Source organism: Sorex fumeus, unplaced genomic scaffold (genome assembly GCF_029834395.1).
Source record: "Sorex fumeus unplaced genomic scaffold, SorFum_2.1 ptg000010l, whole genome shotgun sequence".
NCBI lineage: Eukaryota > Metazoa > Chordata > Mammalia > Eulipotyphla > Soricidae > Sorex > Sorex fumeus.
This window is the reverse complement of record NW_026606067.1, coordinates 7,552,629-7,579,346: the sequence shown is the minus strand read 5'-3', so window position 1 is coordinate 7,579,346 and position 26,718 is coordinate 7,552,629. Positions and strand designations below refer to the sequence as shown.

The 26,718-nt window shown below is 36.5% G+C and overlaps 1 protein-coding gene across 2 annotated transcripts in view; it reads right to left on the bottom strand.

Moving 5' to 3' along the window:
* KCNT2 (potassium sodium-activated channel subfamily T member 2) overlaps positions 1 to 26,718 on the bottom strand; it is a 436,080-nt gene that overhangs the window by 7,593 nt on the left and 401,769 nt on the right. The window contains exons 26-27 of one of the 2 annotated variants that reach the window (XM_056110603.1): positions 23,632 to 23,652; positions 4,773 to 5,073 (exon numbers count right to left, since the gene is read on the bottom strand). In XM_056110603.1, coding sequence (XP_055966578.1) covers positions 4,773 to 5,073; positions 23,632 to 23,652 — 322 coding nt within the window. The remainder of the gene's footprint in view (positions 1 to 4,772; positions 5,074 to 23,631; positions 23,653 to 26,718) is intronic. The other variant, XM_056110604.1, reaches the window with a different exon arrangement.

Below are 26,718 nucleotides of genomic sequence, written 5' to 3'. Positions count from 1 at the left end.
TCCTCTAGGATACCCGGCTGGCCTCTAAGTTATGGAGTAATCCTCCTGGTGCTGATCTCAGCTATTCTTGGGTATTAATCTCATACTTTGTTACTTTATATCCCCCAGATGAATGCAATCTTTCTATGTCTATCCCTCTCTTTCTGACTCATTTCGCTTAGCATGATACTTTCCATATTGTACCACTTGTATGTAAATTTCATGACTTCATCTTTTCTAAGAGCTACATAGTACTCCATTGTGTAGATGTACCAAAGTTTCTTTAACCAGTCATCTGTTCTTGGGCATTCAGGTTTCTTCCAGTTTCTGGCTATTGTAAAGAGGGCTGCAATGAACAAACAAGTGCAGATGTCACTTCGACTATAGATTTTTGCCTCTCTGGGATATATTCCCAGGAGTGGTATTGCTGGGTCAAATGGGAGCTCAATTTCTAATTTTTTGAGAATCGTCCATACTGTTTTCCAGAAGGGCTGAACCAGTGGACATTCCCACCAACAGTGAAGGAGTGTCCCTTTCTCGCCACATCCACGCCAGCATCGGTTGCTTTTGTTCTTTTGAATTTGGGCCAGTCTCTGAGGTGTGAGATGGTATCTCATTGTGGTTTTGATCTGCATCTCCCTGATGATTAATGATGTAGAGCATTTTCTCATGTGCTTTTTTGCCATTCGGATTTCTTCTTTGAGAAAGTTCCAAGAAGAAATATTTTAATGGGTTATTCTCTGAAGACATTTATGACTGTGCCTTTAGAAAACACTGCAGAAGCATGTCTAAACAGTTTCAAGACCATAGATATTTTGACTTTATTAAATGATAAAACTAATATAAAATTTTATAATATTTCTGCAGAATGCAAGGGATATGGTGGTGGAAAATAACCATAAGTTTCAAAGTCTGGTGAACTATCAAACCACTTGATTTTCCTCTAAGACCAATATTGTTCTCTTTTGTTAGTCATGGGTACCACTCCAGGGACCATTTCATGATGTGGGAAAACAGGAGATTCCAGGGATCAAACCTAGCCATCCCCGTCGCCCCACTCAATACACAACATAAGTGTTCAACAACTAAAATCTGTCCCTTAAACAACATTTTCAAAATGAAAGGCTGAGCCTTTAAGTTTTTTTCTGTTCACTCTAAAATGTCCTCCAGTTCAAATGTATACAGCTGACTTAGCATGAGATGGGACACTGAAGAAGTAGAAAAAACAGTACTTTGGAACTTCGATTTTCCAGCTGTGAGGTATATTCTGAGATTCTGATTAAAAAAAAACAACATAACAAACCATATGAACACATATTTCAACTAGCAGCATCCTTTAAGGATACAGATTTTAGGCTGGGAGGTTATTCTTTAAAATTCTATTTTAGGGCTGGGGACAATTTCAAAAGGTGAGTGTACATGTCTTGCATGTAGCAGGCCTGCATTCTGTCCTTGGCAATGTATGGTCCCCTGTGCAGCACTGGGAATGAACCCTGAGACCACACTGGGAATAGCCCCTGAGCACTGCTAAGACATAAAAACCAAACTAAACCAAACCAAAATCTTTCTCTCTGGAATCAAAGTATCCTTCTAGTCATTTTAGTTGTTGACAAATGTGGTTCTTGAAAGACATACTAAAGTTTTCAATTTGATTAAAACCTAAGAGTAGATTTTATACCAATAAAGACATAATACTCTAACTGCAAAAATTGAATTTATTTAAAATAAAAACAGAATAGGTGGTGATAATTTCATGCAGTGAATAATATGTATATTTAGTATTTTCATAAAATTCTTTATTCATCAAATGAGAAACCCATCTTTTAGATATGAAACATAATACTTTTTTAGTTGTACAAATCTGATACGGTGGATGAACTCAACATAAGTTTACTAGTAGCCCTACTCTAACCATAAGACCAACTAATTAGTAGTTATGAGTAACATATTTGTATTCATATCTCTAGGGTAGACACAGGAAATATATTGTTAGAGGATTAAGTGTGGAAGGCAAAGAACAGTGCAGTGAAATATGTATATTAGATGAAAAACTAACAACTTTTAGCACCTATCCTATAGCACTGACCTGTAGCACTGTCCTCCTGTTGTTCACTGATTTGCTTTGAGTGGGCACCAGTAACGTCTCCATTGTGAGACTTGTTTTTACTGTTTTTGGCATATCGAATATGCCACAGGGAGCTTGCCATGCTCTGCTGAGTGGGCGGGATACTCTCGGTAGCTTGCTGGGCTCTTCAAGAGGGACAGAGGAATTGAACCTGGGTCGATCGTGTGCAAAGCAAATGCCCTACCCGCTGTGCTATCACTGTGCTATAGCACCTATAAATTCCAAATATCATGTGACAGCATTAAGCTAAAATGCATTTACTATTTATATGAAATTTCAATTTAAGCGGGAATCATATTTTATTTGCTTCATCTAATGCTCATAACAGGGACAGATGTCCAATCCTACTGACTGAAGCTTGGTATTTGAAAGATAATGAGCTTTACTCCAAAGATATGTACTACTTCAATTCAAAAGACATTGTACTGACAAGAGAGTACCAGAATCAACTTTATATATAAGAAGCCATATTGATTTTTATGAATACTCTGAAAATATTCCCCCTGTATGAATGTACACAACTGCTATACTAAGGAGCAAAGATAGCGAAGGCATCCTACAAACTGAATTAATAATAATAGCAAGCTGCAAGACCGCTAGAAAAACTGCAATTTCATTTGACTTTGTATAACTCAGTCTCTTGGGCAAACACTTCTATACCAAAGTTTCTTATATAACAGCAATCTTTGGTGATGTCATTAAAGGGCAAAGCACTTAATAAGCAACCTTATGGCGAGTGTTGATATCTAATCTTTCTACTTGTTTCTGTGATGTGGTAGTAGTTTTGGGTTCTGTGAAAATGCACTGGTGAAACAATTGGTTATGAAGGTGAAAAATATTTAGACAACTCAGACTTTCATGCAAGTAGATATAACTAACTTATCAACTTTTTTTTCTCGCTCAAGTAGCCCGTTTTTTGTAATTTACCATTATAACTATTTTAATTTTCCATGGAGTCCAAAAATGGAGCAAGCAAATAGGTGTGAATCAATGATCCCATCTGGTTTATATGAAGTCGGGGGTAACTCTGAAGGCAGAGCTCAAGAATCCTGGCATCTTCTCACTCAGACCTCGCTAACTTTCAGGAAAGAGTGATTTATCTCTCCAATTAGGTCAAAATATGGTGGAGTTTAAGACTCACTTTCTCTTTTATTTCTGTCTTGCTGTTGCATTTTGTCTGGTCTGATTGTTATTTGTCAAGATGCTCTACTGAGTAGCTCTGTGGTTCATTCTTTTTCAGGAACATCACATTTAAAAATTTGGAAACAGTTTTAAAGCCCATTGGTACCATATATTAAAAAAAACACATCCAACAATCTAATTTTAGAGTAAGAGTATGGTATTTTTGTCTCTACTAGTCATTGAGCATTTTTCCATTTGTTATTAGCTATTTCTGAATTTTGGATGAAAAAATTCTGAATTGTTAAGTCTATCTTAGGCACATCATTTGTGGTTCCAAAGGTATCAAAGGATTAAATACAACCAACTAATATATTTAGGGAATAAAATTAATTTGCTTTGGAAAAACTTATTCATGAGCAGAATCAATATCTGACCCAACAAGACTATCTGCTAGGGAATCTGTTGTGATAATATTCACAATCTTTTTCATCAGATGATAGTAATTTCGTGATTTATTAAAATTACTCAGCCTTATAATAATTTCTGACTTAGCAAAATAAAAAGATCATATAAGACAAAATTGAAATGATTATCACTGACATAGTTATTTAAATGAAACTATTCTTATAGTATAAACTTGAACACAATGTAGTATATTAAAAATCTTCAAAAAATTTCTGAGACAAATTAAACAACTGCTAACTGTATGTACCAAGAAACTCTTACTGCTATGTAATTGGCATTTACAATTATCTAAACCAAATTTTCACTTTTGCTTAAAGTTTTATGTAAATATGTCATAATAGCAAGGAAACAGAATTTGTTCACACTGTTTTACAAAATTGAGTCCAATTATACACATGTGATTTTTATTTAAGGGGTTTGTTTTGGCCTGTTCAGATTTATTAAGGACATTTTCAAACAAGAAAAATAAACTTTTTTTTTCTTTTTGAGTTTCACCTGGCGATGCTCAGGGGTCACTTCTGGCTCTGCACGCAGGAATCATTCCTGGTGGTGCTCAGGGGACCATATGGGATGCTGGGAATTGAACCCTTGCCAGCCGCGTGCAAGGCAAATGCCTACACACTATACTATCTCTCCAGCTCCAAGAAGAATAATCTTTTAAAATAAATATGGATATATATAATTTTTTCATATATTTGACTAGTTTGTTGAATTGAAATAAAAAGACTCATGTGTATCTGTTGTATAATTAAACACTGCAAATACAAAGTTATTAAAAGATTAAGAATAAAAATTTCAGAATGCTTATATTAAACCTATGATTTTCCCAAGTACCTTAGATTTAACACATTCTTTGAACAATTTAAAAGTATATATTACACTTTATGTAATAAGTGTAGTATCTAGAAAACTAAGCAAATGTTTTAAATGTTTTGCACTTTTTCTTATTATTTATCATTACTATTTTTTATGAGATTAGATATCTATCACTTTTTCATTCAAATAGCTAAAAGAAATTAGAGCCACTACAAAGAGCAAGGATTCATAAGTCTATCACCTACAATACATCAAAAGAGCATACCATATCCCCCTGTAGAAAGGCCCAAGTGTTTCATTCTGTTTTTCACAAGTTCAGCAAGCTCTTGTCTCTCTGATCTCCTGTAGAGGTTCAGTCGCTGCTGGGTAATTTTCTCTGCTGCTTTTCCAGAGTGTTTGGGACCTTTCCTGCTCAATCTGCGTGCCCACTGCATGCTCTTTCTCCGCAGCAAGGGATGGTCTGACTGATCACTGGATGTTGAGTTACGGTGGTTACTTCGATGGTGACCTTGTTCTTTGGAATCTTTGGTGTCTTCCCATTCTTCCACACTGATGGATATTTGAGACTTTAAAGGAAAAGAATAATGATGTTAGATATTTTAGGAATAATTGTGCCCTACAGCTGAGTTAATATTTGTTTGTAAATTCCTTTGTGTATAGTATACATACATAGTCACGGCAGCTTTCAGAGAAAAAGCAAAATCATACTCATAGACACTTATTTTCTGTTCTAAACATATCTGAAAAGGCTGGAGCGATAGCACAGTGGTAGGGCATTCACCTTACATGTGGCCAACATGGCCGACCGGAGTTCGATTCCTCTGCCCCTCTCGGAGAGCTCGGCAAGCTACCGAGAGTATTCCATATGCCAAACACAGTAACAACAAAGTCTCCAATGGAGACGTTATTGGGCCCGCTCGAGTAAATCGACGATCAATGGTAGGGACTTTACCTTTACCTTTATGCTTCTGGAACTTAGTTAACATACTTCAAAAAAGTTTTTATGAAAGGATTTAATTTTTATACATGAGAATTATCATGATTATCAGGATAGAGTGGTTTGCAATTTCAAACAACAAAACTAAGTATTTTATAACGTTCTTCAAATAAAGAGATGGACTTTCTCAAATCAACTACAAATATTTCACATGAAATTTAACTAAATATACATATGTTTATATATATTTTTTTGTGGGGTTTGGGTCACACCCAGAGGTGCTTAGGGTTTTCTCTTGGCTTTTTGCTCAGGGATAACTCCTGGAGGTGCCCAGAGGACCACATGGGGTGAAAGGCTAGGCCAGCCACATACAAGGCAAGTGACTTACCTGCTGTATTACCTCTCTGGATCCTATAGAAAATATTTTTAGAATTAATAGTTTTAAAGATGTATTTCTTTTTCTAAAGATGGCATTGGAATAAACTTCATAAAATGTAATTTTTAGTCCCTTATATGATTCATAAAAAGACACATTTTAATTCATGCATTAATTATTCACTAGTGATGTATTTAAATGTTTTCTGATAAATATATTTAAAATAGTTCAGGAACTGACCTTAGTATTATAAGTAAAATATACTGTACATATTAATATTTTATGTGTATTTTAAAATTCCAAATAAAATCCAAACCAAGCTATTTTCCATAGGTGGGAAGAACAATGAACAAACTCAGAAAGTCTATTTTGATTTCCTCTTACTACTAAATTTGATTTTACAATAAGAAGCTCTCCTTTGATTTTAGACCCTTGATAAATGTAAGCTTCCTGTTTTAAAATTGTTGCTTTTCATAGCAGAAAGTCATATGAAGTACAACAGTGATCAAAGCAGAAACTCTTCTAAAAGCATGCACATGCAAATAAATAGCTTCTGTAATTTCACTGTACATGGAAGCAGCATTCATGAATCTGTTAATTGTATTTCCCTTCTATGGATGGAAGTTAAGCTTCACCTATGGCATGCACATGTTGCTGGCTTTCAAAGTAATGGAATTTAAATTACCAATTTAAGTTAGGTCAGGAGGTATATCCAATAAAATCCTTTAAAAGTGAATATAAATTATGGTAGCTCAGTCAGTGTCTTACATATAGTTCCTCGTTTAAGCTATGAAATTTTCTCATAGTTAAGTTTTTAAAAAAATGACATATTTTCCAAAACAGTAATATATGAGTGATCTAAAATTAATTTTTATATTTTTGATAAGAGAATATTTATGAGAAAGTTTAGAAAACTTTTATCTTTAAGAATTTAAATAGAAAATATTAAGAATTTTAATACTGTTGCTTTGCAATAATGTGTATCTTTATAAATCTTAACTTATCCTGGTTTTACCTACTTGATAGTATACTGAAAATCTGTGAAAACAAAATGTATAAATGCTTAATCTTACATTAATCTTAATCTTACATATAAATGCTTACATCTACCATTAATAAAAAATTTCAGTTTCTGTTTAGATTTATGTACTCTGAGGAAAAGTTTAAAAATGTTATGACATTTATAGGAATTTGCATACAGAGATGTTTAATTCAGTCTCAACATTATCTGATATAATCTTTTACATGATAAATGTCTATGAGCAACACTTTACCAAATAAAGTCTGGAAATAGTCATCTTGTCAGATTAAGTGCTCAAAATATTTATATTCATAAAATGCTACTTACAATTAAAGCCATAAAACATGAGTTAATAAATACTGGGAGAGAAGGGGCTGGGTCTTTCCTAGTGGTTCTAAGGCTTACTTCTGATTCTGTATATAAATATATGTATATATGCATGTATGTATATATATGTATATACATGAACTGGAGTGATAGCACAGCGGGTAGGGAGTTTGCCTTGCACACAGCCTACCCAGGTTCGATTCCTCTTCCCCTTTTGGAGAGTCAGGCAAGCTACCGAGAGTGTCCTGCCTGCATGGTAAAGCCTGGCAAGCTACCCGTGATGTATTTGATATGCCAAAACAGTGACAAAAAGTCTCACAATGGAGACGTTACTGATGCCCGCTTGAGCAAATCGATAAACAACGGGAGTACAGTGCAGTGCTAATATGTATATACATATGTGTACATATATATATACTAAATAGTACAGCATACCCTGTTCTTCATTTTTTTATGTTCCGGAAGGAATGAAATATCATGACTTACGCATAACATCAATAGGAATCACAAGGCTTGTTTGTCAATAATTCTGTACAATCAGAAACAATTTCTTATAGAGTTTATTTTAACTATTGATCTGCAGATTCATTTTCAGAAATTTTAATAGGCACAGGGTGACAGCTCAAAGCGTTGGAGTACATGACTGGTATGTACAGACTCTGAACTCAATGCTGTCCCCTGGTAGTATCCAGTGGTCACTCCCTGTATCAACTAGCACCACGCTGTCATACCTTTTAAATTGAAAAAAAAAAACAGAACATTTAGTGGGTTTTATATTATTTTTTCTATGTTTGCATACCTTCCTTTATTTCCTAGAATGTGGCATGATAAAGTATTTTATATATCAAGATACACAATTTTAAATGATTTACATAATATGTAAAACTATATACTTAATTGTGTCCTTTCAACAAAACTGCTCAACCACTATATAAAAGTAGAATAATACCCATCATCTGCTTCATAGGGACTCTATAAATTTATACAGTATATGCATTAAAAATTTTGTCAACCATGAATTTCTGTATATAATATTGCTAAGAATCACTAACTACAATATAAACTCTTTGGTAAGAAACATTAGTTATTCTACTCTCAGTGCTCTGTGTGTGTGTGGTGTGTGTTTCTAAGTGTGTATGTGTCTATGGTTTTTATAAGGAAGGTCCACGTATAAATACACTTTCATGCTATTATTTCATTATATGGCTGTAATTCTACTATTCTCTGGGAATGACCTCATGATTTAATGGAAAGAATTTAGTTGTCGGAAGACACAAAAATGCTTTTATGATAGAATCTTTCCCTGAACTTGGTAATGGAGTGATGGAATTGTTGCAAGCAAATGTGCTGCCTTCTGATTTACCCGGTTTAAACTCTAGTTCTTTCTATTTCTCCCTATGTAATTTAAACTCTCTAAGATGATCCTCCTTTCTCTGTCTGAGACATACTAATTATATCATTACTTTACTCAGAGTGTTTTTTCTGAGTCGATCTTAGAGATAATGCATGGAATGTGCATGATATAGTGCTGGTCTCAGTAAATACTCAATAAATATTAATTTGCATTATGACTCAAAATATTATATGAAAGTCAATAAAAGGGTGAAAAACATTATGGGGACTATATAAAATAGATAAATTATCATGAATGACTCATAGTTTTGTTATAGTTCTCTCAGTAACAACATTATAAGAGAAACTAAGGTACTCTAACAAATCCTTGAGGGGAAAAGATTCCTTAGCTAAAATTTGGTGACTCTGGAAAACAAGTATTTCTGTTGTTTTTAAACAACCCAGTCTGTGGTGATTTCTTAGAAATGTCAGAATATACTTAACCCATTTTAAAATAAATATTTCTGGGAACTTATTTATATTGTTCAATGCATAATCAAAAATATATGACTACTGTTACAATTTTCATATAAATTTAAACACTATTTTGAAAAGTGATATTATATCCAGATTTTAATATTACTGGAGAAGGCAAAAATATTTCTTCATAAGAACTTGAAAACTTTATAAATGAGAATATATATCTCATGGTTTAAAGAGCGTTTTTTTCCCCATTACTTACTGAGAGGTAAAAGCATCAAATTTACAAAATATATCAAACATTCTTTATGCACAGCAAAGTGACTCGATTCAATTTTTTATTGAAGTTATTCATGTCATAGGTTATTGAGCATTCATAGAATAAAGTGCATTTTAAAATAAATCAATTCACTCAGTGGTGTGAAAGTGAGTGTTTGTAATCTGGATTCACTACTCCCTTAAGAATAGTTTTAGAGCTGTTATAATAGACTTAAACTGGGCTATCTGATTTATGAGTGAATATATTTTGCACTGATGTCAAAGAAGAAAATATAAGAAAATGGTGTCTTTTAAACTAACACTGAAAATGTATTAGCCTAGCATTTTGTAAAGGAATTCTCTTATTAAATTTTCCATTAAAAAGAATAAATGATAAGAACGGAAGACAAATTATTTAAATGCATACTCCTCATAGCTAGGGGCTTGGAGTCTACATGGAAACTTATTTTCATTAAAAAAATTCACTGGGCTTAGTGAAAATGTCTCACTTATAGGGTGCACAGCTCACATATTTGAGACCATAGATTAGCTTCTAGCCATCACCCAAAAAAGCCACTGAAATGTTTTTTTTAAAATTTTATATATAAAGTTTTAGTCTGATTAATTTTGTGCATAATCTAAGGAGTGACAGAACATACTAGTTATTTCATATGGAGCTATATTTCTCAATATAATTTCAGAATCACAGGAGAGGAAACACAGTATAACAATCTGACAATACTCTAGTTAGAGTTAAAATTCCAGGTTAATTTTTTTTTATCATTTCAGACAAAAACATCTGAATTTGAACAGAGCTTGGGGATCCATATGAGGTTCTGGGGATCAAAACCATGGAGGCCATGTGCAAAGCAAGTGCCTAACCTGCTGTGCTACATCTCTGATTAACATCTGTATAAATATTTGCTCGTTTATTTATTTGTTTTTGAGCCATCATTCCCTTATAAAGATCCAGATGACATATCAAATTTACAATTTTCCATCCATTCCTGATTTTGTATATTCTAGACATCCATTGCACAAGGGAATGCAAAGAAAGGCTTAATTTACTTCCTGTGAGCATAAAATGAAAGAATAATTTCCACACACTTTAAGATGCTAAGAGGGCAGAGAGCCATGACTATCTAGTTAAATTAGATAAAATAGATGGACTATGTTTAAATAGCTCTGGTAATAAGTGTATCTCTGAGACTTTTATTTAAAGTAAGACATATTTTCTTGGGTTGGAAATTAAGAAGCTAAGAATCAGCAGAGATAGAAAATATCATACATAAGAATTATAAAACGGTAATAAAAAAGACCCAGGAGTACTAATTTTTATTAGGGAAAGTGAAAAGCAAGTACAGATCAGCTTAGGCTTATTGTGTATTTTAGGGGGTGTGAGATTAGAATGCATTTGAAGTAACTGAATATGTTTGTCTAACATCACAAATCATTTATCTAAGACTAGGAAAAGTTGCTGTCATTTTATTTATAGATCTAAGCAATCTGAGAATTTTTAAGGAAGAATTACCCCAAAATGATGGAAGTAAAAATGTGAAAATCAAGAAGTAATTAAATCTAAGAATAAAGGGGGCATGGTGCCATCCAACAGGTCAACCTGTACCTGCAGAGCGAGTGCATCAGCAGCCTGCTGGTGCCTTCAGACTTCCTGATACCCCAAAATTGTTGCTGTACCTGTGGCCGGACCCCAACAACTTGGGACCAACTGTCCCAAGAAATTAAATGGCGAAAACTTAGGTACATGGGAATTATTCCCACAAACCAGCTCCAGCTCATTTATACAAGCTCATTTATCAGCCTTGTTTCAGAGATCCATAAATAAATCGCAAAAGACATCAAAATCAAGCCAGTTAAGCACATTAACGGCCTTGAATAAGACTCAGAGAACAGCATGCTACACAGATGCCTCCCCACCCCCTGCCAGGCAGATTTAATCGGGGCACATTGGAGGGTGGCAGTTGTGTCCCTCCACCTGCTCCAAATGAACCCCAGCAGTCGCAAACCTCCAAAACCCATCTGCCACCAAGCTCACGTCCAACCTTCACAGAATCGTCCGGAACCCCCCATGCATGAGAATGAATCTGCTAAAAAATCCAGGTATGCAGGACTAGTGCCTGAGAACTCCAGGCTTCATGAGGTTGAGGACAGGTGACTCCCCCCATCTCCTCGCCCTTCCAGTTCCCTTGCAGTAATCCTCAAGTACTGCCTCTGGGTGCCATTTAAGTGCATTAATGGCCCTCATTCAGCGACACACAAATGAATCTCGAAAGAGAGTAGCATGCCGCCGCAGAGATGCCTCCGCTCCCAAATATTTAAAAATCTTTAGAATTCCAGGAGTGTTTGGTTGCTTTTATAGCTGCACAACATTGCATACTATTCATAATGAGCAATAAAAAATAAATTACTCATCATCTGCCTATGAGGCAGGCTTGGGTGGTGGTGGTAAAATTTGAAATAATATTGGTGGGATTTGTGTTGAAATGTATGAAAACAAATTATTATGAACAACTTTATGAAAATTAAATGAAAACATTTTTTAAAAAGTAATATGGAGTTCATGCCTGCTTCTGTATGAATAATCAGTGGCTGAAAAATAGCAGTACTCCTTGATTTAAAATAAATAAATAAAAAGAAAGGGAAAAATCTAAGAATAAGCATGTATATTGTATGATGCATACAAAACACTTAAATTAGTAGAACCGGTTCCCAGAGATGCTCAAAAATATTTATAACACCAGCAGAGGTGAAGAGAACCTGGTAGATATGAGTTTGTTCTTCGTGTTTAGAAATCAGAACAATGAAGATAGAAAATACAAATTTGCCTTTCCTCAATGTAGAGAGAGTTATTATAGTGCTACAAATAACAATGAACATTCTGAATAGATGTGTCACTGTCACTGTCACTGTCACTTTCATTGTTCATCGATTTGCTCGAGTGGGTCCAGTAACGTCTCCATTGTGACACTTGTTACTGTGTTTGGCATATCGAATATGTCAAGGGTAGCTTGCCAGGCTTTGTCATATGACTAGATACTCTCGGTAGCTTGCTGGGCTCTCCGAGAGGGGTGGAGGAATTGAACCTGGGTCAGCCAGGTCAGCGTGTGCAAGGCAAACACTCTACCTGCTGTGCTATCATAAAAAGAATAAAAGACAATAATAATAAATTTAGTAAACACTTTGATAAAGCTGAAATATCCACTTCCTCAACTTCCATATTGATTTGAAAAGTACATGGAAATCTCAAACATGATGGAAAAGAGAAAGATAATCAAAAACTGTCGGAGCCTTCTAGACTAGAATAAAACTTTTATTTTAAAAAATATGGCTCTGGTATCAGACAGAAATAAATCCAAAATGTGGCCTTCCTAACAGTCTTTGCTACTTTAAAACTGGAAATGGCGAAGCCATTTATAGCAGGTAGGGCACTTGTCCTGCATGCAACTAACTCATGTTCAATTCTCTCTTCCCAGACTGCAGGAGTAATCCCTGAGCACAACAGTAAGCCCCAAGCACTGTGAGGTGTGAACCCCAAACAAACAAATAGTAATAGTATCTGCAATACTAGTCTATTATAATCACTGTAGCACTGTACTGTCCTCCCGTTGTTCATCGATTTCCTCGAGCGGGCACCAGTAATGTCTCCACTGTGAGACTTTTTGTTATCGTTTTTGGCATATCAAATATGCCATGGGTAGCTTGCCAGGTTCTGCCGTGTGGGCGGGATACTCTTGGTTGCTTACTGGGCTCTCTGAGAGGGATGGAAGGATCGAACCTGGGTCGGCCACATGCAAGGCAAATGCCCTACCTCCTGTCCTATTGCTCCAGCCCTCTATTATAAGAATCAAATAAAATAATGAAGTGCTTAGATGCAGAAATCAAGCTAAGAAGAGCTTAGTCTATGGAGACCCAGTGCCATGTAGCTTAGCTTCAGATGCGCAAGGCAATACTTGCTAAAAATCAGAGAAGCCCGATCCTAGGAAAGGAGACAAAGGTGAGCTGCTGCTGGTCCGTGGATGCTTGTGTTTTAGAACCAATCTCATAGACAATGGATCAGACACTAACTTTTAAGGAAAGATGCAGTAGCAACCTCTCACATGGGCAGGTCAATAGAAATTGAACACCAAGTTTAAGAAATAAACATGTGAAAACAGGTCAAGCAGAAATATCTTAAAATATGAAAACTAAAGTCAAGAGCCTTTAAAGATATAGAGGATAATTAACTTGTATAAGGCTGTATAATACTCAGAGAACTAGAAACAAATTTAAAACTAATACAAATTTTGGCTGAAAGTTATTTCAGAAACAGAAGAACAGAATAATTATGTAGTGGATAGAAACGAAGACACGGACAGTGAGCTCAGTGAACAACAATGCCTTAGAGCCTAAGAACAAAAATAGAATTAAAACAAAATGGAATAAAAAAAACAAATTTTTTGGAACTAGGGAAAATCATATCTTGTACTTATTTTAAGGTAAAAATCAAAGCTGGAGAAAACTGTGAAAGTAAACATATGGAATGACAAAGATGAATATCTTCACACCAAACTGTTTTTAGAGTTTTTTTTAATTCAGAAAAAGAACGCATACAGCATATTAATGTTCAAAGTATACTTTTTCAGAGTAATCGTGAGGTAATATATTTACTTAGAGAGATGATGGAAAAATGTTGAGGCCTAGAATATTAACAATGAGAAACAAGACAAGAAGTAGCACTATAGCACTGTCCTACTGTTTGTGGATTTGCTCGAGTGGACATCAGCAACGTTTCCATTGTGAGACTTGTTGTTACAGTATTTTGGCATACTGAATATGCCACGGAGAGCTTGCCAGACTCTGCCGTACGGGCAGGATACTCTCAGTAGCTTGCCAGGGTGTCTGAGAGGGGCGGAGGAATCGAACCTGGGTCTGCCACGTGCAAGGCAAACGCCCAACCCGCTGTGCTATCACTCCAGCCCAATACTAGAAGTATAAAAATTTATCTGTCAATTAACTGTTGGCTACCATTTTCAGAAATTTAAAAACAACTGTTCTTTCTGCTTTGAAAGTGGTGAGAGCAAAGATGTTTGCTAAATTAAATAACAAAATTTAATTCAGAACATATGAATAAATATAGAATTAGAATACAACCAAAACCCACATGAAAAGATTCACTCCAGGGCCAGAGAGATGGTTCAATGGACTGCGTGGAGGCTTTGCATGCTGGAAGCCTGGGTTTGATTCCAGGAGTGACCTGACACCATAGAGTTGGGCCCAAAACAATATGAAATAGACACTCCAATTTCAAACAATATTAAAAGTTTATAACTACAGGAAAACTTCATTTGCTCTGGGATATCTGTGATCCCTAATTAGTATTTCTATAGCTGGGACTCATGACTGAGAATTCCTTTAAGAGAGATAATGTGAGAGTCCAGAGAGATAGTACTGCAGAAAGGATTCTTGCCTTGCCTGCAGTCGACCTGGATTCAATCCCCAGCACCTGATATTGTAGCCCAAGACCCTCCATAAATGATCCCTGAGCACAAGACAGAAATAAACAAATCTTCACGACAGCTGAGTGTTTTGAAGGAAGAAAGGAAGAAGGGGAGGGAAGACAGGTGGTAGAGTGGGGAGGGAAGGGGAGGAAAGAAGAAAGGAGAAAGAAAAAGAAAAAGGAAGTAAGAGAAAGGAAAGGAAAGGGAAGGAAGTTAGGAAGGAAGGAAGGAAGTTAGGAAGGAAGGAAGGAAGGAAGGAAGGAAGGAAGGAAGGAAGGAAGGAAGGAAGGAAGGAAGGAGAAAGAAAGAAAGGAAAGAAAGGGAAAAAGAAAGGAAAGAAAGAGGGAGAAAGGAAGAAGGAAAGACAATAAAATGTGAAAACATTACTTGTAGCATATTAGTAAACTACTCCATGTAGTGATATTTTAATACACCAATTCAGAAGTCAGATAAAATATTGTATAAATTTTGATTTTTAGAAATATATATATATATATGATTTGAACTCAAATTATATGTAACAATCTCTACAAGATACCACAGGGGTTGAAAACAGAGCAGCTAGAACACCAACCTAGATTCAATTTCTGGTACCACATGGTCCCTGAAGAATTCTTGGGGTGGCACTGGAGGCTCTGAGCATCACTGGGTGCAGCTCTGAGGTACCCAGTGGCACTGACATCCCATGCCCTTCAGGGTCTCCTCAGACTCTCATCCCCAGGAACTTGCACATAGGCTGAAAATTTGCCAGTGGGGCTTGAAACTCCTGTGCAATTTGGGGGATTAAAACTACCTCCTCCCCACCCTATTTCTCAAAGTAGCCACAAGATCTCTAATACCAATTTCCCAAATTCTGTGTCAGAAATATGATCTGTATTGAACTGAAATTTGACTTCAGTCTGTAGCAGTCATGCTACTTAAAAACCCGAAATAACTTCATGCCAACCACATCATGTTCTGTATCATGTGTACCATAAATTCAAAGAGAATAGAAACCACTGTTGTAACACTTGTTCTATTCATATAATCCAGAGTGAAGCTTCCTTGCTGAAGGTTTAGTAAATTCCAAAGAACATATAGTATCTTTTCAATATACAGGAAAGTAAAATAAAAACAATTTTAATCCAAAAAGGGTTATAGCCTAAAAAACCTTAAATAATGTAAGGTGTTCAAAATAATTTAATAAACAAACTGTGTCTGCTATATGAATTCAAATTAAGGCACAATAAAAATAAGTCATCTCAAAACACTTTGGAAATTATGAACATACATAACTTTTCTTCAAAATTCAACTATTTTAAACATATGCGTGTACCTTTTGCTGGTAATTTTGATGTATAACCTTTATATTTAATGTCCAAAATCTATCATTGCTTTGATTTCAAAAAGCAATATTTGGAACAAAAGCGGACCTGAGCTCCTTCCCGCCACCCGTCCCCAACGCTGCTCTGCAGGTCTCCTCCCATCAGGTCAGTCCACCCACCAGCATTCGAGTCGCAGACTTGGCTTTCGCCCTGCAAAGACCCAGGCGTCCTCTGGGACCCTGGAACAAAAGCGGATCTGAGCCCCTTCCGGCTGCCCGCCCCAACGCTGCTCCGCTGGTCTCCTTCCCATTCAGTCTTTACACCCCAGACACACACCAGGTACCCCGTGGGGGTGTGGCCACTTTAGAAGTGGGCATGGCTTTTAGAAGAGGGCACGGCCTAATTTTCAATGGCCTGCTGCTCACAGGTAGTTTACTCATACCAAGAAATCTACTCCCTACACCTACACACCAACATGAAGAAACAACGCAAATCCCGCCGCAGGGAGAGGACGATGAAACGAGTCCAGAAGCCTCATTAAGTGCTAGCCATCTAAGGGACCTCTCTAATAAAGAATTCAGATATGAAGTCATCAAGATGTTCAATCAACTCAATGAAACTGGCAGATAGATATCCAGTAAATTGAAAGAGGACATGAAAGAAACAATCGATTGTACAATCAAGAAAATACAGGTAGAAATGAGAGCAGAAATTGGAAAGCTATGCACAGAAATGGCAGGAATCAAAGATTACATAGATGAAATCAAAAACTCTGTCTGTGCCCTCAAAAATAGAATGACCACTGCAGAGGAAAGAATCAGTGAGCTGGAAGATCAGCTGTACCAAGCCAACAGGCAAAAACAAACAGTGGCAAAGGACCTCAAAATAGCTCTACAGAGAATCAGAATCCTAGAAGATGATTCCAAAAGAAACATTAGAACCATTGGAATACCAGAAGCTCAGGGAAACAATCCCAATGAAAAAACCATCGTTAAACAAATCATCCCCCCCAAATTCCCAGAGCTCCACAGTGCTGCCATTCAGATTCAAGAAGCCCTAAGGGTGCCAGCTGAAAGAGACCCTAACAAAAACACTCAAAGACATCTTATAGTTAGAATGATTGATGCTGCCGATAGAGACACAATACTGCAAGTAGCAAGGGCAAAGAAGGAAATCACATACAAAGGGGCACCCCTTACATTCACAGCAGACCTATCAGAGGAAACCTTCCAAGCCCAAAGACATTGGCAAGATATGGTGAAAAAACTCACTGAAATGAATGCTTCACCAAGAATACTCTATCGGGCTAAACTGTCACTCAAAATTGAAGGAATGGTACACTATTTTCTATATAAACAGCAGTTCAGGAACTTCATAAACTCAAAACCAAACCTAAAACAAGGGCTAAAGGGGCTACTATAAGACAAGACAAACCTTACAACCACAACAGACCCTTACAGAAAGATGGCATAAAACCCCATAACCATACTCTCTCTCAATGTCAACGTTCTAAATTCACCATTAAAGAGACACAGAGTGGCAAAATGGATATAGAGACAGAACCCAACATTCTGTTGCCTACAAGAAATTCATCTCAACAGTCGGAGCAAACAGACTAAAAGTGAAAGGATGAAAAACAATCCTGCAAGTGAACAGCTCCTTCAAAAAAGCTGGGGTGGCCATACTAATATCCGACAACATTAATTTCACTTGGAAAAAGATTAGAATGGACAGTGAAGGCTATTTTCTCTTCATGAAAGGATATATACAACAGGAAGAAATCACACTCTTAAATTTATACACACCTAATGAAGGAACAGCTAAATATTTAAAACAACTGCTAACAGATTTTAAGGAGGACATTTCTAGCAACACAATAGTAGTTGGAGACTTCAAATCACCTTATCACCTCTGGATAGATCAACAAGAACAAAACCCAGCAAGGAATCATTGGCTTTGAAAGAAGAAATAGAAGACAAAGGGCTTATAGACCTATACAGGGCTTTACACCCCCAAAAGGAATAATACACATTCTTCTCCAGTGCACACGGAACATTTTCCAAAATAGACCAGGTGCTAGGCCACAAAACATACCGCAACAGAATCAGGAAGATAGAAATAGTATCAACCATCTTTTCAGAACATGATGCACTGAGGATAGAAGTGAATCCCACACAGACACGGAGAACCATGGAAACAAATGAGAATGAAGACACGAGCTACCAGAAGCTATGGGATGCAGCAAAAGCCGTATTAAGGGGCAAATTTATAGCTTGGCAAGCATATCTTAGGTCTGTAGAAACGATGCACATAAACAACTTGACCTCACAGCTTAAGACCTTAGAAAATGATCAACAGAAAGAGCCTAAATCAGGCAGAAGGAAAGAGATCATAAAACTTAGAGCAGAAATCAATGACATGGAAACCAAAGAAACAATACGAAAGATCAATAAAACCAGGAGCTGTTTTTTCGAGAAAATAAACAAGATAGATAAACCACTAGCAACACTCACAAAGAGAGATAGAGAGAATCCTAATAAACCGAATCAGAAATGAGAAGGGGGGATTATCGCAAGAGAAACAAAAGAAATCCAAAAGGTCATCAGAGACTACTCTGAAAGTCTGTATGCCACAAAACAAGAGAACCTTGAAGAAATAGATAAATTCCTGGACTCCTATAATCTCCCAAAGACGAATCAAGAAGATCTAGAGTATCTGAATAAACCTATTAACATCAAGGAAATTGAAACTGTAATCAAAAGTCTTCCCCAAAACAAAAGCCCAGGTTGAGATGAATTCACTAGCGAATTTTTCTAAACATTTGAAGAAGACATACTGCCAGTCCTTCTCAAGCTTTTCCAGGAAATTGAAAAAAATGGAAACTCTCTCAAATAGTTGCTATGAAGCCCATATCTCTCTAATACCAAAAGGAAACAAAGACACCACAGGAAAAGAAAACTACAGGCCGATATCCCTGATGAACACAGATGCGAAGATTCTCAAAAAATACTAGCAAATAGAATTCAACTACTCATCAAAAAAATGATACACCATGACCAAGTAGGATTCATCCCGGGGATGCAAGGGTGGTTTAACACTCAGAAATCAATGAACATAATCCATCATCTCAACAAAAGAAGAGATAAAATCATATGATCATATCAATAGATGCAGAGAAAGCATTTGACAAGATCCAGCACCCGTTCATGATGAAAACCCTAGCCAAAATGGGAACAGAGGGGACTTTCCTCAATATAGTTAAAGCCATCTACCACAAGCCTACAGAAAGCATCGTCCTCAATGGTGAAAAACTGAGAGCCTTCCCTCTAAGATCAGCAATGAGACAAGGATGTCCACTCTCTCCACTGCTGTTCAATATAGTACTGTAAGTACTTGCAATAGCAATTAGGCAAGAAAAAGATATTAAGGGCATCCAGGTAGGAAAGGAAGAAATTAAGCTCTCACTATTCACAGATGATCTGATACTATACTTAGAGAACCCTAAAACTTCACCCAAGAAACTCCTAGAAACAATAGGCTTGTATAGTAGTGTGTCGGGCTATAAAATCAATACAAAAAAGTCCATGGCTTTCCTATATGCAAATAGTGAAAGAGAAGAAAGTGACATGAAGAAAACAATCCCGTTTACAATTGTGCCCCAGAAAATCAAGTACCTAGGAATCAGCTTAACTAAGGAAGTAAAGGACCCGTACAAAGAAAACTACAAAACACTACTTCAGGAAATAAAAGAGGTTACGAGGAAATGGAAAAATATCCCCTGTTCATAGATCCGGACAATTAACATTCTCAAAATGGCAATACTTCCCAAAGCACTGTATAAATTCAATGCGATCCCTATTAGGATACCCATGACATTCTTCAAAGAATTGGAGCAAACACTCCTGAAATTTATATGGAACAATAAGCCCCCATGAACAGCTAAAGCAATTCTTGGGAAAAAGAAAATGGGTGGAATCAACCTCCCTAACTTCAAACTCTACTACAAAGCAGTAATAATTAAAATAGCATAGTACTGGAACAAAGGCAGAGCTATAGACCAATATAACAGGGTTGAATGTACTGACATCTCCCCCCAAGTATACGAGCATCTAATCTTCGATAAGGGGGCAAGAAAAGTGAAGTGGAGCAGGAAAAGCCTCTTTAACAAATTGTGCTTGCAAAACTGGACGGCTACATGCAAAAAAGTGGGTTAAGACCTCTGCCTAACTCCATGTACAAAAGTAAGATCAAAGTGGATTAAAGACCTCAACATCAGACAGGAATCCTTAAGGTACATTGAGGAAAAAGTTGGCAAAACCCTCCATGACACTGAAGCTAATGGTATCTTCAAAGATGACACGCCACTGGCCAAGCAAGTGAAAACAGAGATAAACAAATGGGACTATCTTAAACGAAGAAGCTTCTCCACCTCAAAAGAAACAAATGTCAAAATACAAAGACAATCTACAGAATGGGAAAGGATATTCGCCCAATACACATCCGATAAGGGGTTGATATCAAGGATATACAAAGTACTGGTTGAACTCCACAAAAAGAAAGCATCCAACCCCATCAAAAAATGGGGCAATGAAATGAATAGAAACTTTGACAAAGAATAAATTTGAATGGCTAAAAGGCACAGGAGAAAATGCTCCATATCACTAATCATCAGGAGATGTAGATTAAAACCACAGTGAGATATCATTTCACACCACAGAGACTGGTCCATATCCAAAAGAACAAAAGCAACTGGTGCTGGCGCGGATGTGGTGAGAAAGGGACCCTCCTTCACTTTTGGTAGGAATGCCGACAGGTTCAGCCCTTCTGGAAAACAGTATGGACGATTTTCCAAAAATTAGAAATTGAGCTCCCATTTGACCCATCAATACCACTCCTGGGAATATGTCCCAGAGAGGCAAAAATGTATAGTCGAAGTGACATTTTCAGTTGTTTGTTCATTGCAGCACTCTTTACAATAGCCAGATTCTGGAAAAAACCTGAGAGCCCGAGAATAGATGAGTGGTTAAAGAAACTTTGGTACATCTACACAATGGAGTACTATGTAGCTGTTAGAAAAGACAAAATCATGAAATTTACATACAAGTGGTACTACATGGAAAGTATCATGCTAAGTGAAATGTCTCAGAAAGAGAGAGATAGTCATAGAAATATTGCATTCATCTGGGGAACATAAAGTAACAAAATAGGAGACTAACACCCAAGAATGGCCGAGATTCACAGATCACAGATCAGATCATCCTGTTATTCGTCGATTGCCTCGAGCAGGCCCCAGTAACGTCTCCTTCATCCTAGCCCTGAGATTATATTCAAGGCTCTTTAGGAGAATGAGACCCATCATTGTTACTGGTATTTGGCATATTGGGTACGACACAGGGAGTTTGCCAGACTCTTCCGTGTGGGCAGGTTACATTCGGGAGCCTGCCAGTTTGTCAAAGTAGAAATGAGATGTCATAATAAAATGTCGCGTGGCCGCAAATGCTGCCATGCAGTTCCAGGATCTGGTTTTTATAGTCTCTGAGTCTTGGCCGCTGATGGGATTACACGGCGCCAGGGGGCCAGTTGATGGGTGTGACCCCCGCCTACTGGAATTTGGAGGATCTGGGTGGAGGATGCGCGACTCCAATCCGAGTAGGCTTGGAGATCTCGGCCCCGGAACCCACGTGGCTTTGTCCCTCTGCCGGTACCTTCAGGTGTGCGGAGAGTGGTCTCAGCATGGTGGTGTCTGGTCCTGGAGGTCGTCGGCTGTCGGAGACCTGGTCGGTGCGGGGAGGAAAGCTCAACCCGCTCCCTCCAAGGGGCCACGGTGAGGAACAGCCAGACGCGGGGGCAGGAGACTGCACTGTTCTCCCTCCGGGATCTGGTTTTTATAGTCTCTGAGTCTTGGCCGCTGATGGGATTACACGGCGCCAGGGGGCCAGTTGGTGGGTGTGACCCCCGCCTACTGGAATTTGGAGGATCTGGGTGGAGGATGCTCGACTCCTATCCTAGTAGGCTTGGAGATCTCAGCCCCCGCACCTGGCTGTTCCTCGCCATGGTCCCTTGGAGGGAGCGGGTTGAGCTTTCCTCCCCACCCCGACCAGGTCTCCGGCAGCCGACGACCTCCAGGACCAGACACCACCATGCTGAGACCACTCTCCGCACACCTGAAGGTACCGGCAGAGGAACAAAGCCACGTGGCCGAGATTAGTACCAGGAATTTTAGTCCATGGCTTGGAGGCCAAGCACACATTCTAGGCGTAAAGGGAGCTCAGATAGAGAAGGGAACACCAAATAAAGGTGTTGGGAGGATCCTCCCAGGATGGAAGAAGCATGCTTAAAGTAGACTATAGACCAAACATGATTGTCACCCATTGCCTCTTTTGCAAACCACAACACCCCAAACAAGAGAGAGAACAAAAGGGAATGCCCTGCCACAGAGGGGGGGATGGGGGTGGGAGGGATACTGAAATATGTGGTGGTGGGAAATGGACACTGGTAGAGGGATGGGCATTTGCTCATTGTATAATTGAAACCCAAGCATAAAAAATTTGTATGTCTACCACTGTACCTCATGATGTCTCACTAATAAAAAAAATTTAAAAAAATAAAAATGACAATAGGAAAATAAAAGCAATATTTAACCTTGAAAAATTCTATATTTTACTTGGCTTCATTAGTTATACTAATACTATATTTAATTGTAGTGAATCAGTTATTATCACATGTTAACATAAAGTACAAAATTAATGATTTATTCATGATGATAGATTGAGATATTAAAAAAATTAAACATGGTTCAGATATGTGGCTTAGTCTATGGCACTTATCTTATATATGTGAGGTCCTGGGTATAATTTTCCCTACAAAATTAAAAGAAACTTATTTTGTACATAATGTGTGCTAGAGAATCCATCACAAGGCCTGACCATCCCCCTCTCTAGGGAATCTGTCCACAGTGAAGCATACTAAAGTGTATGTTTTATAGCATGTGAATTCTGTCTCATTCCTTCGCAACTGACTCTTTTGAAGATGAAAATTTTATTCATACTGGATCTAATAGGGCTGGAGCAATAGAACAGCAGTAAGGTGCTTGCCTTTCATGCAGCCAGCCCGGCCAAGCGGGGTTCGATTCCTCCACCCCTCTCGGAGAGACTGGCAAGCTACTGAGAGTATCTCGCCCAGCTGACAAAGCCTGGCATGCTACCCATGATGTATTCAATATGCCAAACAAAGGAACAACACGTCTCAAAATAGTAGATGTTACTGGGCCCGCTCGAGCAAATCAATAAACAACGCGATGACAGTGACAGTGACAGTGACTGTATCTAATAATACCACCACAGCAAAATACATGTTTGGACTGCATTAGTAACATATATTAACTGTATGAAAATGATGTGAGAGCAAACTAGACTAATTTATGAGCCTATCATAAAGTGAAAAAAAAAACTAGAAACTAGAGAATTTATCTAGACTCTCCTTTATTTTAACGTCTGAAAAAACAAATCAAATCTTTTCTAATTTTTAAAACTTTATTGGTTCTAAATTAATGTATAAAGTCATTTGAGGAAAAGGAGACAAACAGAATACTTACTTGTGATGCTATTTCTCGAGACTGACAGACACAATGGGAAGGAAAAGAAACAGACAAAATACCATTTAAACAACAAAATTACATAGAATGAAACAATCAACAAGGACAAACTATGACAGATACATAACACATATAAACTAAAAATGTGCTCATTTTTCAATCCTATAGAATTTACATAACAGTAGGCAAAAATAAGCTATCATTTTAAACGTTTACCGGAAAACTTTTCTCATTTGATCAGCTTTACAATTCTGCTAAAATTGCCTTTCTAGGTTAGGCAGAATGTGAAAAGAAATCAGGAGTATGTAAAACAGATAGGACCTTAAGAAACTGTCATTTCAAATGGGATATTGACCATTATAATTAACATATGAACATATTAATTGGTTTTAATAATTTAAAGTATGTATATAATATTTAATTTATAACTGCTATGGTATATATAATTTAAATATATTTGAAATTTCTATATTAAATAAGATGGTTTAATAAATCTTATGTATTAAATCTATGTATTATTTTACTATTTTTTAGAAATAACCTATGAAAATCACACTAGCCATAGAGTCTAAAAATGAGCCTATCCAATCAACAATCATACCATAGTGATTTAGGCGTTACAAAATCCATTATTTTCCTTAGTTCAAAGAATGACATTTTATTCATCATTCAACAAATTAAATCAGATTTTAATTATATCTGGTATATTTGTAACTCATTAGCTAGCACTCTAATTGCTGTTACAAATATCAAAAATGTATAATAGGCACTTATTATAATCCCCTTAAAATTGATACAGAATTCTTTATACAGGAAAGAATTGTTAAAGTAACAGCACAGAATGATTAGTGTTTCATAACCACTCTGTCATTAATCCTTACAAAATAATTTTGCTAATGTAAAAATTATTTTTCAATTCTATGTAATGTTACTTTCCAAATTATTAATAATCATTGTAATATCCACATTTTAAAAGCTACATTGTTTTCTGAATATAGTAACTAACCATCATCATAACAATCATAAATTTATTGCATATATTACAAAGTTGTTGATATTTTGACACACTATAAAATATTTGTTATTATCTATTCAAATTTTCAGTATGTTTACTTCAAATAAATGTGATTTTTACTTTTCTATGTACCAGAAAGCTGGATACAATGGAAGTCACGCATTTTCTACCCCCAAACTCTAAAACAAAATAGGCTGATTAATTCAGAATTATTCATATTTGTAAATATATGATAGATAGTATGGTAGATACAACCCCAGGGTGTCTTGGGTAGCATTTTAGAAGACAAAATGTTTTTTCTTAGGAAAGTAGGAATGTTCACATTAAGGAGAAGAGCTAAAAGTTATAAATAATCTCACAGTTCAAGTGAGGTTTGGTCACCAGTGAAAAGTTCAACAACAAACTTAAATTTCAAAGCTAAATAAAGAGTTGTGAACAGGGGCCAGAGAGATGGCTGCATCCCTCACAGAGAATGGAATGTCACAGAACAAAGACTAGAAAATGATGTAGCATGAAAAGCTGTATCACTCTCTCAAATGAATTGTTTAACTCTATAAAACTATAGGGGAATAGCCTAGAGACATTATGTTCATTTACCCCTATGGTGTTCTATGAAATATTTATATTTGATTTAAAAACCTACTCATTAAATAAGACAGGATTTAGCATTTGATACTATAAAGTGAATAAATGATCACTGAATGGGTCTAAAATTACTGTTTTATGAAAATAAATCTATTGTTTGTGGTTTTGATTACTTAAATATATACAATTTAAGGATACCTACATTAATATTGCTTACTTTGAAAACAGAAATTCCTGCCCTAATAACTATTATTTACCTCTAGGTATGCATTCACTTTTTCCTTTTGAGCTGGTGCTAAGCATCTTTATACCAATGTTTGTTATTTCTTATTCCATTTTTAGTTTTTGCTTTATCTACTGACTTCTACTCTTAAAGAGAAATTATTTTCTACTCCACTATGTTTACCATGGCCAAATTCACAAATAGTTAAAACAAATGAGTGGGTTAGATAAAATCTTAGGCATTTTATGAGTAAGAAAAATGTGTGCATTAGGTATATAGGAAATATAATTGCCATTCAATTTTTATATAGTGCTTTTTCAGTGTATGACCCTTCTCTGTCTCCAAGGAAGTTTTATTTTTTCGATAGGGTAGAAGTTGGGGATATAAAATCATTTTAATAAATTAATCTTTAGTTGTGATCAAAAGATTTGATTAAAATGCAATGCTAAATGTTCCTTGATGAGAATACAAATACCTGATAACCTTTTTCCTATCCATACTAAAAGCAGTATACAACAAAGTTCGCACAAAAACACAATGACTGCCACGAATAGGACTTAATCAAGGGCATGACTATATCCAAACTCACAAAGTCTATATGGACTGTAAGAACATAATACTATGTTGTCTGGAAGTCTTAGTACTTAATCATGTTCAATGGAGAAAGCACTTGCCTCTTCCTTCATCATTAAACAAATATGATTTTAGCTTTACTACTCTTAATAGTTTGACCATGTTTAGTCAAAGTATGTCCCATAATTAAACTGCCCTAAACACTTTTACTATTAGGCCCTGCTGGCTCTTACTAGATCTTCTGCTTTGTGGTGGGAAGTAGGGGGCCCACAACACAGACAAGGCAATACACTATTTGTCACTCCTGAAGCTACACCAAAAAACAAACAAACAAACCAACAAAAAACACAGCTCAGAGAAATAGAACTATTTCTTGCTGTCTTAGTTATCACTGATTTAAATGTTAAACTATAAATTTTAACAACAAGACCCTACTCTTCTGCTTTTTCCCCCTATAAATGGCTTCACTGATTTCATCACAGACTGGTTTGTTTACTTAGACTACTAAAATGCACATAAACCGCAAAGCTGTCATCATTTTGCAGATTTTAAGAAAAAAAGCAAATGGCTAACCAACATGTTGAATCTCTTTAATGTATCTGCAGAAGAAAAGGACTCCAAGACTCTAAGTCCAACTTATCATTTCAAAATAAATAATGCATATTGTAATACAAGAGTAAGGGATATAACT